The 16,748-nt window shown below is 46.2% G+C and overlaps 1 protein-coding gene across 8 annotated transcripts in view; it reads right to left on the reverse strand.

The window, feature by feature from the left end:
• SFXN5 (sideroflexin 5) overlaps window positions 1-16,748 on the reverse strand; it is a 109,565-nt gene that overhangs the window by 23,226 nt on the left and 69,591 nt on the right. For all 8 annotated transcript variants that reach the window (XM_026072764.1, XM_026072766.1, XM_026072760.1 and 5 more), the window contains 2 exons: window positions 10,403-10,518; window positions 8,277-8,362 (listed from right to left, as the gene is read on the reverse strand). In XM_026072764.1, coding sequence (XP_025928549.1) covers window positions 8,277-8,362; window positions 10,403-10,518 — 202 coding nt within the window. The remainder of the gene's footprint in view (window positions 1-8,276; window positions 8,363-10,402; window positions 10,519-16,748) is intronic.

Here is a 16,748-nt window from a genome sequence, read left to right on the forward strand (position 1 = left end):
AAGTCTGCGAGTGTTTCATCTGGGTCAGGGAAGCAAGCCTCCTTGCTCCATACAGTAACCGCACTCGCAGACTGCTGTTCTGTACATGAGGCATTCAAGATTTGCCAGCAATGAGCTGTGACAACTAGTCCCTGGGACGCAGAGGGGCAATTGCTGGAGCTGATTTGTTCTTATGCTTAAAACGTCGTGATCCATTAGAGCCCTTGCTGAGCAAAATCACAAGACCAGCATCCTTCTAGCCTCCCTGGAGTACAGTTTAGAACCAAGACATCACTGCTTATACCACCCTGACACTTTAATTTGGAAGCTGCACCCTCTTTAATTACTGCCCTGTTGGGGACCTTATAATCACCCAAGTAAAAACTAAACCAATTTAAAATGATCCGTGGTACAGCCTCCAGGTGTGATTTCCAGGAGTGTTTCAGACTCAGGCCAGTTCAAATTACAGTGGCTAACCTCCTAATTAAGAAGAGTTATGGCTTGATTTTAAAGGGGGAGGGGACTAATTAACACATGTAGTGTAATGTCTTAATTGGGATTCRGATTCTAAAATTTGTGTAGTTCAGAATAAATGACTCATAATCAGTTGAGAGGTCACTTTTCTTCGGTCCCTAGGATCCCTGCTCACGACACAGATCTTGGAAGAAAATTTAGTTAATTATTCAATGCTGCATTTTGTTACCTGTCAAATACAACCAAAAACTATCTTCTTTCACCCACGACCATTCCCCCTCCCGATGAAAGCGAATGATTAGATGTTTCCTAATGGCTTAATTGCAGAGTATTGTATTATAGCAAACCATAACTAAACGAAACAAATCTCCATTTGTCGAAGAGTGAATTATGTTACTGCTTTGTACTGCGCGCTCTACCTGGAGGCTAGATCATGGGTGTGGAGGTCCAGACCTTTAGATCCTCCGGAGAGCGCAACGTTGCCTTTAGCACCTCCTGAACCAGACTGCTATACTCACACGAAGGTGAATATTATCTTACCTTAGCAGTCATTCTGCCCAAGTAAACAGAGCTATTCTTACATGACAAAAGTACTTTTATACACTGTCCTGTCCACAGGACAGAGCTGGCCAGGCTCTGATGAACTAAACTTTGGCATCCAAACGGGACACACAGGCTTGAAAGGTTTGCGCCAAGACAAGGTCTTTAGCTTGAAGGCTGCAGAAAGACAGTAATACGTATGTGCTGTTGTTCCCATTTTAGAAGCCAAATTTTTGCACCAATCCTCTGCCTTGCTATGGACCAATACAAATGATTAATGCTTATATAATGTTCTCTGGATGCACAAGAACATGCATTTTTCTAATACCTTCCTCTCGCTCTGTCTCTTCCCCCCCAGCCTTTTTTTTTTAAAAGATTCATTTCTTTACTCTCCTTCAAATCCCCTAATGCTTATTCTTTCTATAATTTGCTGTCATGAAATTTGCCTGGCAGATAGAAATAAGGGAGTAACATGTTGGGGACCTTCTGGCTTACTGATCTTAGGGAGCATTTACTGTTAACAGATATACCTAAAACAGCTAGACCTTAAGGGTAACGTTTAAATATGCATGAGTGTGCATGTAGGTAGGTATATACACAGACACACGCATACTTGTACAGACAGTACATCTGCTCCACAGAGACAGTGTGTTGTAGATCTTGTAAATACACCTTCATTCAACTTTCATCACATTGTTCATTAGTGGTTTAAATTTTGCATAATTTGGCAGCTGCCTCTGGCGTTTTTCAAGAGGTACTGTAATTTATTCCATATGGAAGTCACTTGCTGTACTAAAAAGGAGTTATCAGGTTCAGCGAACCAGAGCTGTATTTGTCTAGAAGGAGGTGTCAGATGCTAAACTAAATATGACAGGAGTTAACCAAAGTCTCCCAGCTGACAGATTCTGTGGGGTTTCTGTAGCGTTTGGTATAAACAGGTTCAAAGCTAATACATACACTGCAAGACGCCGAGGATGCCGGCGGGGTAAGAAAAGCACCGGAGGCTAAAGCCCCGGATATCCGAAGGCCCTCTGCCGTGAAAACAGAGTTTGGCGTTACTCTCTTATCCCAGACGACTCACTCCAAATCCCGATTCTGCTCAGAGCGAGCAACGTACCCCATCGCTCCACCTGCGGCCATCGTGCGCTTCGGGGCTGCCCCGCTGCTATCTCCCGAGGGTCTTTCCAAGCCGGCAAACCTTCCTCGCTCATTCGGGGCACTGCACGAAAACCGGCTCTTCTAGTGAGCAGGGTCCCGGTCGGCAGCCCCGACCGGCGACCTGCCATCCTCCAGGGCCTTGTCTACTCCAGGGAGCATCTCTTGCTCCGGCTATTCCCGCAGTGCCCCCTCCAGGGACCGCGCGGATGCAGACGGAGTGAGGGTGGGGTATTTTTTTTTTTGCTTGATTGACATAATTAAGGGAGCAGTTTCAATGTTTACTCTGGTAACAGCCATAACAATTTAAGGTGTCACTGCTGTCAGCTGTTTAGTTCAAACAAACTTCACTGCAGGCATAGCCGGACAGAGAGACTTTGCACTTAAGAGGAGGAAAAACATTGGTAGGGAGTGTTCTGCAAACGCTGCCACAAGAAAATCTCCAGCAAAAGGGCATGAACACAAGCTCCAGGAAGCCCTCCTGCTTCACGTACACTTCTGCAGCAAAAAACAAGGTCTAAGCTGAAGAAAGCTCCCTTCCACCACCATGAGCTGAGCATGAGGCCATGAGCTGAGCGTTGGCTATCTATCAAGAGAGAAACTCTTTATACTGTTAGCCTGACTTAGCTATGCCAGAGCAGCTCTGAAATGTCCTTATTTTATGAGCTTTATGGGAAAACAGCCCTGACAACTGGTGTGTGAGGATGCTGACATACTGCGGTGCTAGCAGCTCTGCAAGCCTCAAGATCAGGATGACGTGGAGATGAAGAAAGAGTAGAAAAGCTCCTCTTTCTGGGACACAACCATTCTGCTCCTTGCTTCTCTTACAGTTCTTGCCCCCTGCCAACAGTTCTGGCTTTATCTCCCCTCCATAATTCACACAGTCAGCTCTGTGGTCTTCTCTTGTCTAGCCTGACATACATGAGCTCTCGGAGCTCATCCTCAGGCCTTCTGCACTTCAGACCCTCTGAGGTCGCCTCTATTGTAAGGTGGGGAAAAGGCTTACAGATAAAGAGTTTGTGACTTACACTCTCCTATCCCCACTGCTGGCTATTAGTCCACAGCATCCACAGCAGACACTGGTGGTGGACTGAGCTGTGGCTGGCTTGTCCACCACTTATCCAGACCACGTGAACCTAGTACCACTGAATTTGGGCTCTTCCCACCGCAGAGCTCAGGCTACAGGGGAACCCGAGTTTGCACGTACACACAGACCTGGACAGCCCAGATGGTCTGCAAATAGACCATCTGGATGATGGGCTCCAACTCTGCAAGAAGTAGGAAGCTGGACAGAGACTATTGGAGAAGGCTTGGATGATGGCTGGTGCTTTCTGCAAGAAACTTGTGCGGTTTCTCAAATTCCATCATAACTATCAGATAAAAGGATTTGCACAAGTATCTGAATAACAGAAAAAGTATGAGGTACAAGAGGTCCAACTTAATGCAATGGACGTAATTGTTCCTGCACCTCTATCACATAGAAAGGTTGCAATGAAGTTTCCATTGTCTGCTCTAGAGTCAGCTACATCCTATAGATGAGTTTTCTTCATCTTAGAGATGATGTGAAACCAATATTTTTCTGTATTAAAGTTGCCAACATAGATATTATTTATAAAACTTAAATGAGAATACATCTGCACAAAATAACTGACACCGTGTTCCCCGCATGGCATATGCAGTCTCAAAATAAACATTGATTCTATATGTTAGCTGCTTCAACAGAGCGTCCAAGCAGCAGGAAATGCATGAAACATGGGGAAAGAATGGAACGCTACGGAGCTCAGCAGTGGGAGGTAACATTGAATTACTTGGAGAGCAGAGAAGGCGGCCCTGGGAGTTAAAATACACAGCAGGCAAAGAGACGAGAGAAGCCAAGAGAGCTGAAAAAAATGGCACAAGAGACGAGAGAGGCAGCTGGGGGAGTTAAAACATGCAGATGGAGAGATGGCTGAGAGAGAGGAAAGACCTGGATCCAAGTGGAAAGACGACGACCAGGAACTGGCCACTTAAAATAAAACTTTTCAAATACCAAGACAAAAACGATGGAGCAGGTTTTCTATAAATCTGAAAACCACTGCTGGGACACCACAGCCTGCTCCTCAGGTGGTACAACTCCCACACAGCTTCAGCACTGTCACCCATTTACACCTGGACTTCTACACGAGACAGGAGAGTCGCTTTCCTTCTTTACCACAGCCTCAAACGCAGGATCCAGATTGCGACTTCTGATTCCAGATCTCCAGCCATCAAGTAATAAGCTGTCACCCTCATCTTTCTCATTTATAGATACTGTCAGGATTTCTATAAATAAATTGATAATACATGCCTTCATATGATTCTCATTTTAAAAGTCCTAGTCTAACTAAAATTGCACTAAATTTAAAAAGCTGAACTTTTCACAGCCCCCTCCCCAGTCAAACTGGGAAAATAAAATTGAAATATGCAATGTTGGCTGGGACAGATCTAATTTTTTTATTGTTTTTGAACTAACCCAAAACACTCCTGCTTCAAACTCTCTCTTGGGCTACTGTCTCACAGATAATTTATGTGGGTACTCTCTGGGTTCCTTGAGTGTCCTATATCTCCTGGATTGTAATCCAGTTTCCCATCTGGCTGTGTCCTTCGGTAACCATTGCAAGGGATCTATGGGTCAGTATCCGGAATATGAATCCCTCAGATATGGAAAGGGATGCTTTCCATGTCAGGTGGATGGTTCCATGTCATAGAGCAATAATGGGCACATGAGCATCTTTTGGACCACAACCTCTATTTCTGTGGCCAAATTTCACCCCGTTCCCTATGCCTGTTGTCACTCATTGACAGGCTTCCAGGAATCCAAAGGTATTTAGTGAAAGATAAAACAGTACACACAAAGTTTGAAGTAGAATTAGGCAGACAAAATCAGTGCCTGTATATTTTGTATCTACAGAACCTCATTTGGGGGAGGTGAGAAGAAAAGGGTTCTCATGCAAACCTTAATTAGGTCTTTCTATCAGTTCAAATGACAACTTTTCGAGGACAGCCTCCTGTATTTCCACGTTTGCTTGACAGATAAAATTAATTTCAAGCACTCTTGCCTGGAGCACAGTTACACTGAGTAAACTGCATCCTATTATAACAGAAGTTATCATGCCCACAAGTGCAAAGAAAGTTTTACTAATAGTTTTATTTAAGCTTGCAGATGCTTAGCAAGACCCATGATGGTCCTCAGCGTTTCCTGTTGGAGACAATTCTTCACTGACTTGGATCCTATGAACTTTGTGTTTTTGCACATACAGATTTTTGTGCGTTTGTGTTGATAACCAGAATAGTAAAGAGCCTTTGAATTACAGGCATAAAATAGTTTGTTCTCTGGGGTGACCTTTCTTGGATGAGCTAATCACCAAGATACAGCTCAACTGGAACACAGGGCCTTGATAAGCAAGCAGTGACACACACAGGCACTTTGGTAAAAGGCCTTAATGCTACGGAAAGACTGAAAGAAAGATCTCTGTGGTAGGAAATATCACAAATCTGTGACATTTCTTAAGTGTCTGGCATGCGGACAGACGAAAACAGAGGTCCTTTAGACTGACACCAGCAAAGCAGTTTTGATGGGATTATAAAGGCTAGAATCATGCATCTGAGTTTAAAGCAGGGAAGCTGTCGAGGTGGTAGGGTCCAAAGAAACAGGACAACTCCTGTTCTTCTTGCACAGGACATCAAGCAAGCCCTGAGCAAGATATGTCAGAGTAAGGGACAGTCACTCCTGAGTGATTCCCCAGTGGAGCACGCTCCCTTCCATCCTCAGTCTGTAAAGCTGGACTAATAACACCAACCCAGACCTCTCCACCTTCCTCACCCCTTACGCCTGAGGCCACACGCATCAGATCATGCAACAGAAGGAAGCATTTGATGCCTCAAATGATGGGAAGAGTGCTGCTAGTGCTACGGTGTCGGTGTGCGTACCCCACCTGCTGCAGGAAGGGTTGCCCCTGCTCCCCCGCTTCGGTGCAATACACCCCACGGGCTTTCTCTAGCTCCGTGATCTTGCAGGTTAGATCCCTGGCTGATGGACCACAGGCTGGCAGGGACACAGGGTCATGGAGCAGGAAAAGGCTGCAGTGCTGATGCAGGCTTTATCGAGGGGCAGCATGAAGTGAAATCGTACGCTTTCCACAAAATTCGTGGGACTGGAAGCTACCCTTCTTGCTTTTGTTTCTCCAGCAGCCGTCTCCAACCAGTGGCTTGCAGCAAGTGTTACCAAGACTGTGCCTTGACACAGGACATCACCACAATCCGTTGAGAAAAGAGAGGAAAACAACATGCCTTAGCCAGCGAGGGCCGAAAACACCTACTTTAGAGTTCCCAAACTAGAGTTTGTTACCATACTTCTGCCCCACACCTAGCTCACTGGAGGAGCTGGCCTTGGTGTGAGACTCTAGGTGCTATAGCGATACTTATGGTACATATTTTTTAAATTTAGACACCAAAAATGAGACTCAACATTTGCAGAAAAAACCTCAATTCCTCTGTTAAGGACAGAGAATTGCCCTAGGGTATTTTTACAAGAGCAAACAAGGCTAACCAAAGCTATGGGTCAATACCTAATCGTCCTAATTGTTATTTACTTTGTCAGTGGAGTGCTTTAGAGCAGCCATTATCAACAAGTTTGTTTAAAAAGTGCTTCCAGCTTGACTGTCTCGACAAAGGTAGCAAGTCCTTTAGCATCCCCATCTTTCAGTGCAGTAATCGGTCTCCCAAGGTTCACAGGGAGATCCATGCCCCGGCGAGGGCCATTCGCACTGCATGAGCTGGTCTGACGGGAGGCGAGGATGCAGCTAAGTAGGAAGCCCGTAAGGACACACCAGCCAGACTCCAAACAGTGAGTGCTCACAGCATCTCTGGGCAGAGGAAAACGCTGCCGTGGAGGAACGCAAAGTGGGGAGAACAGCCAGTGCACACAGCTCTTTGGTTTCTTCATTGTTAGAAACCAGTGACATGGGATAATTAGACACGAGAAAATAACCTTGCCCTTTCCTGCCCACTCTCCAGAAGTGCTACCAGAAATGCAGCGTTTCTCTCGAGGAGCACTGGGGCTCCACAGAGACATCTATCAAGAGAGACTCTGGCTTACACAAYGATGGAAAGCAAACTTCTGCTGAATATGTGAAGGCTAGTGCTCCGTCGCCCTTCCCTTTTGTCAGCACGGAGGCACACCCCGGACTGACCCAGGAATATAGATGACAGGCAGSAAGGAGAAAACCAAGGCAGAGGTCCTGTAATCACGAATGGAATGGAGAAGGTGAAAGGAGATTATTCTTTGCAGTCCCCCACAAGGTGAGATGAAGGAAGCTGCCAATTCAAAGGTCAGAGAAGTTTAAAACAAACAAAAGGCAGTACTTTTCCCCGCTGTGCGTAATCATCTGTGTAACTCAAAGCCACAGGATGTTACTTAAAGAAAGTACAAGGGGGTTCAAACAGGGTCTAGACAAGTTCACAGAAGACAAGTCCTGCAGTGGCTATGGCCAAGAAGGTCCAGGCACAGAGCCTGGTCAGTGTGTCCCTACGTTCCCGACTGCGGGTTGAATGCAAGCAGCACACCCCAGAGAGCTCCTGCGCCGATGCTGTGCGTCYGCGGCCAGTCTGGCTGTGAAACAGCAGCGGCAGGACCCCGAGGCTGAAGCCTGGCATGGGGCACAGAAGCCGCCAGCAGTACGATTGACTCAATCCTTATCCTCTTTCCCTATTTATCCACTGATAGTTTCTGTCAGAAAGAGAGTATCATGCTAGAGACCTTTAGTCTGACCCCATGTGGCAGTTCTAATGTTTGCAAAACAGAGGATTGAAAACTTACGGACACTTTTCCACTGAATTCAGAGAATTTTGGTTCACGCTGACCCTATAGAATAGGGTTATTCAAACTGTTACAGAGTCTCAGAAAGATGGTTTAAAATAACAACACCAATATAACACTTGAACAGTCTACAACAATGGTCGAAGATGCTGGGACATGAAAATTGTAATAAGCAAAAAAAAAAAGTCTTTGTTGGACAACTGCTAAACGATATCAATGAATAACACTTATTAAGGACCTTTTCTCCCTTCCCCATGAAAARCCCCCCGCTTTCATACTACCCAACACTTACTTTTCCAGTATGGACATAATAATTGGAGGTAGAACCAGTATAGGCATTGGCAGGACCACTCTAGTCAGGGCTGTTTCTAGCAGTGCCTGCAAAGGAAAAACAAACACACCAATCCAAGACATTTAAAACGAATCTCAGGAYGTACCTGCACTGAGCAATCAACGCGTAGGCATGGAAATGGCTTGGCTGGCCTTTCTTGTGTTGCATATGCGAATGAACGTATCAACAAGCATTTCCAACTTTGCTATCAGCTATTTGTACACAACCTGTCTTTGCTCCGTTGCTACAACGGATGGGCTACAGCCAGGTTTGGTCGCAGATGCAGAGGAACAGACCCAAACGCAGGGCGCAGGGCTCCGCATTTTAGAGATAACCGAGCTTTCCCCATTTCACCTACATGACCAAAAGTGCTCAAATATCATATTCCCACACAAATACGCTAGTGCTGCCTGGGGGTAGAAAAAAAAAAAAGGCAGAACAGCTGTCTGGCTGTTCTGTAAGGTCAAATATCCCCGTGCAGGCTGAGCTATGTGCAGTCCCAGTCCCCTGCCTGAGGCTCCCCGAGCGCTGCCCGTACGCGTGGCTCTCTGCGAGACCTAGGCAGAGCATCCTGGACGGGAACGCTGAACAGACTCGAAGCGTTCAAACCTTCCAAAACAGGAGAAGGTCTTGGAGAGGCGTAAATTACAACACTAAGGACCTGCCAAATTTTACGCTACAAAACCAAGTACTACGCTATTTGGGAAGAACCATCAGGATTAGATGGCAGCTGAGCATAAGTTCTCAGGGTCCCAAATTTGATGCTTAAACTCCACCTAAATGACACTTAACGTACCTTCATTTTTAATATTTATTTTTTGTCTTGTCTGTATTCTCCTAGACCATTAGCTTGGAGAGAGGAAGAAGGGTCTTGAAGCCAGTAATGTAAGTGAGGAAAACTGGCTCAAATAAGTGTCTCTGAGCCCTTCAACAGATTGTTTTAAGCTCCCTGTTAAACAACAATATGGAGATATATTAGAGATCTCCCATTTCTTGCAGAAGACTGTAAATCTGTACATTAATTGCTGTCTATGAAGTGCCTTAAGAGCCTTGGACAGAAGGAGCGAGAGAAATGCCAAGCATTATATTATTAACTCCTCTGCCTGGGCGTGTGCTTCTGTACATGCTTTACATTTCAGATTAAAGCCCACTTGCAAACAACATGCCTCAAACAATCAGATGATGCTCAGGAGACAAAACTATGTAAAAAGGAAGAAAACGCAATAATTGCAAGCAGATGGTAGAGAGTAGAAGGTTACAGGCGAAAACAAACCAGGTGTTAGTACAAGAATAAAAACATCTGGCCACCCTTATAAAGCTCTGGATGGCAATTGTTAAAGCAATTTTGACACGGCAAGGGTTAAAAAGCTACTCGGCTTGAAAATGAAGTCTTCCTCATTTAGAAAAAGGTGTAAGTTATCTTTGCTTCATATTCAACATGAACTGCTTACAAGTTTCCACAAAGAAATCCTAAGGCTGTGAATGCATAAGGGGAGCACAGGATCCTTCTGATGTAAATCTGTACACTCCCAGACCATTATGATCAGCTACTGGGTCTGCTTGCATAAGGCAAGCTTGTTCCTGCACAAAGCCCCAACTTCTGCCAAGGCTATAGCCTGTTTTTCAGAAGAAGCTACCTAGCCTTGACTTTTGGGACTTTTGGGAAACCCAGGATGTCACGTTCAAAAGCAAACAGGTCCAAAGATAAACTACTCTGCTTTTCACTTCCTTGAGCAGTACCAGGAACTGCAGCTAATATTTCAGACAGGAGACTCTGGTCTCCCCTACGATTAAACAAATGTGCTCTTGATCATGTGCTCAGAAATGACACTTAGAGCAATACCCCAGCTTGTCACCTCTAAATTTCTATGTCCAGCAGCACGGGCAGTGCTGCGCATACCCAACTGCAAGCGCGGGTACAAAGCAAACAGTCAGTTTTGCAGCATTCCTCCTGCATGATCGGTTACTCTGATCTATTTCTAGCTTCTAAGTCATCGATTCCTACAGCTGTGGGATTTGTTGAGCCTTAAGGCCAGTTGTGTCCACGCTTAAGTCGAGTGCTTGCAAGGAACATCACAGGTACATACGTGTTTTGCAGCAATTCTGGAAGATCCGACAATGTTTCCGTTATTGTCCAAAACGTCAATTCCTTCTTCCAGCTCCGTGTGCCTCATCAGGACAACGTTGCAGATATTGGCGCTAGCTGAGGATGAGAAAAGCACGATGATTAGCAACGCGGCCCCGGTCAATACCAAACGGCAGGCTTCTGTTCTCTACGACACCCCTTCAGCTTCGTTTTCATCAGTCTGCCAAGAGGTTTCTGAAAGTCAAGGGTTCACCCCTGTACAGAGACGAGATTTTGAGGAGGAGAATAATACATCAAGATCATTCYCTGTTACTTGCAAAGGAATTTGCTGCCACAATCAGAAACGTATTGAGGCAAAAAGGACACCAACACTTCCAGATACTCCGAGCTCCCCTACTTGGTGAGCTGAGTTGCTCAGGGATGAGCGTGAGGAGCACGAGCGTGGGTGTGCAGGAGACGGCTGGCACGAACGGGGAGAAAGGACATTGCCACCTCTTTTGGAGCCCCTTTGCTGGCTGTAAACCTGGGAAAACACAATGCGGGATACACGGCTTGTGGTTCAGGAATATCCTTCCCCCRTACAACTCTCCTCCAGGGCCCAGACAGAAGTTTCTACATCCCTGTGGGATACACTCTGCTGCAGGAACCAGTAATACTACTGCTCGCGAAGTCCTGAAGGCTGAGAGAGGTTTGAGGACAAAGACTCGTGTTTTGGTACACACAGTTGGCCTGCCCTGCCCTCCCCGGCTCGTGCACTTATTCTTACGTAAGGACCGTGAGCTTTCTGCCCTCAAGTCCCTTTTCCTCCTATAAAGGGGATGCGCCAGGTATAAGTGAGAAAGAGGAATTTGGACCTGGACCACGCGCCAGACTACTGACCCACTGGCTACCCTCTATGACGCTCTACCAGCAGATCCCATCCCATCCTTCGAGCAATTTTCCAAAGAAAAGTTGAAAAGCCCTACAAAAGTTTTGTTTTTGACAAACTGGCATTTTCCAGGAGGGGGAAAAAAAAACCCACAACGTTTTGTTGCAAACTTTCCAACCAGAACTATTGCAAAGCCACTGCTGCTGCAGTACCACTGCTTCCAAAAATGTGTTTCTGTGCTGTTTGATGGGTTAATATTCGCTAATTAATCTCAATTCATGTCATATAACAAATGTCTAATTTTTTGAGGGTGGTGGGTGGGTGAGCCCTATACGAACGCAGCTTTCGGCAATCAAAGATGATTTGTGGTGACAAATGCTCCTTACACTCCCGAACGAGAGGAACATACACACACGCACACTCTGTCTCTCTCGCTAATCTTCTAACTACCAGACCACTCTTCCTATCTATCAAAATATCTGTGTTACCAGGCCTTCAGCTCACTAATGCGAGATAAAAAAGAAAGCAGGCGTTTCATTTAAAGAAAGTTTAGCCCCCCTTCTCTTCCTTTTTCCCTTTCTTTTCCCCCCTCTCCCCACCCTTCTAGCTTTCAGTCAAGACTGAGCAGATAAAAGCATGCCAGAAGAGACTGTTTTTGTCGTATACGTGGTCTGGTCAAGGCAAGAAGCACTGGCACAGGACTCTTGTGGGAATTTCTTTGGGGTTTCCAGATCTGAAGTTCACGCGGGAACTCTAGATGCTTCTCCAAGTCACTAGACCCTTTTAAGGATTCATTGCCGAGATCCCAAATTCCTAACCTGATTCCAGCACATTTGCCCGAGGCAAACAACTCTATTAGCTGCCTCTATTCTGCTTCAGTAAAATCCTGGGACAGCATTAAATATGGCAGATAACAGGTAATATTTGATTTTATGAAGGTTTCAAATGCAAGAGATGGAAAATAAGAAATAAGCATATGGGTAAAAAACTAGACTTTCAGAATTTGGGGGGAAATTGTGGTAAAAYAGCCTGTGAACTGCTTTGTTGAAAATATTCAGTGACATATTTGAAACTGCGTGCAGATACAAAAGCAACCCAGCACCCCAATTCTCTATACATCAATTCTAAATCAGGGTTTCCCAGGGGAACCCCAACCCCGCAGGCTCAGCTGGGACCCCGGGGCTGAAGCCCTCTGGTGTGGATGGGAATCTTTCTACCAGCTTTAACCTCCTTTGGATTAGGCCCTGGGATTCAGCATTTGCTTTTTTTTTTTTCCCCACTCCTTTTGTATTTTTTTTAATGACACACCTCTCCGGTATAAAGGACACTGTCTCTAGTGACATCCCTTATCTTCATATTATGGCCCAGTGACAGCTACCCACACCCAGTACATTCACTGGGCAGCACTGATTTAGATGATTAATTGTTTATTAAGGCAATTAAGCACCTGCTTAAGATCATTCTCACTTTGGAAGACACTTAAGCAAGTATTTCATTTGATACCTCAACAGACAAGTGAGTTAGGAAGCACCAGGACTGCACCGCTATTCCTTCTCTGGTTGCTGAGCTGACTTTGGAAGCCGAGGGAGAAACCAAAAGCATTAACGCTATTTTTATCACTATAGTAACCATGGACCACAGATCCGGAGATAGCCCAATCCTTCTTCCAGCAGCTCCRATGATCCACTCAACGGCCTCAAAGCAGAGTTCAAGCGTGGGAGCTGGAATTCAGTCCGGAGCGAACCCAGCCTCCGCGGCTGAGGTTTTGTCACACTTCTCTTTTCCAACTGCATTTCCTTTCCCTTCTTTAGTACCCCAAAATCACAATGTCTCATGCAGCCTTTTCTTTTCCCCTGGAAAAATCCTTCAGGGTGGCTACTGAGAGGAACCACAGAGTGCGGACAAAAATCATAAAAGCGCCAAATTCAGACTCGAGGGGACTGGGTTCAGTTTCCCTGCCACTACCGCAGCTACAGCTACGTATACCCGGCCTGAATTTGGAGACTTCTCTGGTGTTTAAACAGGCAATTTATGATCAGTTTATGCCCACATTATATCTCACATATTCATGGCACTATCTGGAAAATATCAGAAAGACGTATCTACATACCGCAGTGTGTTTGGTGACTGACGCTAGCATTAATTCACTGCCTGAGAGGGCTTAAATTAAGCTGTCCTATTTCAGGATCTGTAGCTGGCTGAAAGATCTTGGTACTGGCAGCTGCCCATTTTGGGTGGGATTGAAAGGGGATTGCAAAGGTTCATCCGATGAAGGCAACTCCCATCTGTTAACTCAGCATCTTGCTCACTAGGGTTTATTCAGCTCCCGGTTGCTGATGCTTGAGACACCAAGAGAGGCTGAAGCTGTCCACGAGTGGCACGGCAAGGCCATGGGGCAACTCATACCATCCACCTCTGCTTCACCGGTAGAGCTGCCATAAAATCTCCGTGGAGACTGCAGTCTGTGGGCTCAACCGAGTTTAGATCTTCCAGCGTAACAGCGCCTGCGATAACATTATAGCTATCCCTGGTCAAAGGCTCCTGCTCTATGTCCCCTCCAAAGCAAAATTCACCTGTCAAAGATTTTGCTAGCAGAGTGACGTATCTATGGTTCTTTGATGGGGTGGGAATTTCTTCTTTCTGCCCCAGCAAACAACGGGACAGAACAGGACAAAGATAAAAGTTGCGATTTTTGGCCTCGCCATGAAGCCAGAAGGCAAAGGAAGGCGTCAAAGCCCTTTACCTCGTAGCGAATCTCCTGTCAGCTCTTCTCTCAGCTGGGTAAGGCTTGGGAAGAAGAAGGTAAATTGTGTTTCTCACAATAATACCGGGCATAGATACCCTTTACTACCTACATCTCTGAGTAAGGGTTAAGCCCCTTCTTGTTCAAATTTGGAGACACCAAGTCTCCAGAACACAACAGCGTTATGCTCCTCTCAGTGAACCCTACAGATTTGTTCTCTGCACCGAAAACCCTCACAATAAACAATTTCACTAGCTAGGTGACAGGCTGGGGTGGCCAACATCGAGCACGTAACACCAGCTCCCAACAGGAACCCTTTCTGCGTAGAGTCGGCTGCCGATATATGCAGAGCATTAGCCATCTCCACGGTAAAGCACAGCTTGGTTAGCTAACGCCACTGCAAGAGCAACCTACTTCTTGGCTGTGAGGACATCCCTCGCCCGCGATGACATCTCTGCTCCGCGTGACCCCGTGCTCTTACTAAAATCTCTCGAACCGTGCTGGGACCTGGCTGTCTCTCGCCCGAGCAGTAGCTGCACTTCCCCAAGTCTCCATCGCTCACATCCCTTTGGGATGAGAGACTGTAAGAAGTTTGACACATGCCACCAGCCTCTCCGCTGATACAAACCACCATAACTCATCGGAGATAGGTGGATTAGGGAGAGGGAGATGACGAAGAGCAGGGGGAAGCTCTGTTTAATTGTATGTATGTCAGTAGAGCAAGAGCTTCACACCAGCTTCTGCCCTTTCGGGTGGGAAAAGTGAAATTCTGCCCTTCTCCTGGGGGCTGGCAGTTCAAAAAGTAACGGGCAGGCGCATCTTAATTAAACAGTTTGCCCAGGTCTGCAAAGCAATAACTTGCAGCTTTCAAAACAACAAAGCAGCAATTAGTCGGACGATTCCTGATGTCCTGGCACATAATTAAGCACGACAGTACACAAATAAAGTAAGAACTAGAGAATTAATTAAGGGCTAAACAAATTAATTAGGGGTCCTCAATCAATTCCGACACAAGCCTAACCTCTTCCTCCTAACACCTTGGTGCAAAAATAGAACAATCTGACGGCAAAGATTTTCCGCACGCATCTCTGATTCAAACRTGGTCTCGGAGCTGCCTCACGAGTCTCGTACTAACCTCCAGTGCCCTCCTGAATACAAAAATCAAAAGCTGAAAACCTCTAAAAATACATCGGAAACAGGAAGAACAACAAAACTGTGACATGAGAGGTTTTTCTGAGAATCACTGCTGCTTCAGTCAGGGAGCGCAGGCGAGACCGAGCATCATTCCCGTTACRCCCGGGAAAAAATGGGGGCATAAAGGAGTCGCAAGGTCTCCCCCAAGAYGAGAGAGGGCTCAGAGGCCGGCAGCCGCCCTCTGCCCATCTGCAACACCAGGATACAGGAATTAGCAAATAAACGATTGCACAAACACCAGGATTGGCTTTGACGTTACTTTTGAAGTAACGACATCCACAGATGCGTTATGTGACAGCCGAGCAGCCGGAAACGAGCACCRAGTGCAAACTACAGACCACGACTCCAGGTCCTCCCCGCTCTGCAGAAAGGACGCGCCGCTGCTTCGCCGGTGGAAAAAAAGCCCCCAAATCCTGGGAACCGAAGGCAGGAGGCTCAGAGCAACAAGCTCCACCACCGACTCATGGAAACTGCATCGACTCCATACGTCACAACCATCCTCGAAACCAGCACGGGCGGACAAGGAAGCATCAGGAAGCATCTGATTCAGAGGCAGTTTAGTGACCRTCCTACTGAAGATCTAGTTTCAGAAATACAGAGGGGATCAGACTCAGAATTTGCGTGCACCAGTAAATCTCACGTAATCAGCTGGTGCGTATAAGGGCTTTGGTGGCCTATTCAAGGATGTCATTGCCTGCCTCATCTGAGCGCTCCAGCCTCAGACTATCGTGAAATCTCAGCCATCCCTCTATTTATTTTACAGTGCCCTGAGCCAATGAATAAAATTAACTCACGCAGAACCTAATGCATCCGTGCAGTGAAGTGGAATCACCTGGGTAAAGCTTTTAAAATGAAGCCAGTCCCCAAAAGCCAGGGCTAGAGGTCCGTTAGGCRTGGGGAGTTACGCTAGCTGTTGAAGGCCAGCAGTGCCTCCTAGCTGGCAAGCAGACCTCTAAACCACGGGGAAATCAGATTTGTCTAGGGGAGCTAGAAACGGGGCCATGGAAAGCAGGCTGGGAAGCGATGCTCTTCGGGTGCTGATGCTGCCCTGTGAGACAGCGTTCAGAAGCAGCTCTGAGAAGGTGGCCCTCGAAAAAGCAAAGAAAAAAGTTTAAAGAAAAGCTTTGAGTTAGCAACAAATTTGAAAAGGGACCTGCAACAGCAAGCAAAAAAAACCAAAACCCTATCTTGCTTGATTTCCTTCCTGCTTTGGACAAAAATGTCTTTGCACTTTGTAAATAAACAGGCTTTTATATATATGTGTGTGTGTGTGTGTGCGTGTGTGTGTGTGTGTATATATATATATGAATGTATTAAAAACAAAACAAAACTGAGACCACTGGAGATTTCTTCACAGCCAAAATAACTCCTAATTTGCTGAACGCTGTAACCACTGGATTCAGGAAAGAGTCACCGGCTGAGTGCAGTGTGTGCCTTCCCCGCTCAGAGGCCGAGCGGCTCACTGATAATCCACTGCAGAGCCGTTTATCTTGTGCTCCCAAATGCCAGCAGCAGCCTTCGCATTCACACACTTCAGCCCCG

This window comes from Apteryx rowi, unplaced genomic scaffold, assembly GCF_003343035.1.
Source record: "Apteryx rowi isolate R43461 unplaced genomic scaffold, aptRow1 scaffold_35, whole genome shotgun sequence".
NCBI classification, from domain to species: Eukaryota; Metazoa; Chordata; class Aves; order Apterygiformes; family Apterygidae; genus Apteryx; species Apteryx rowi.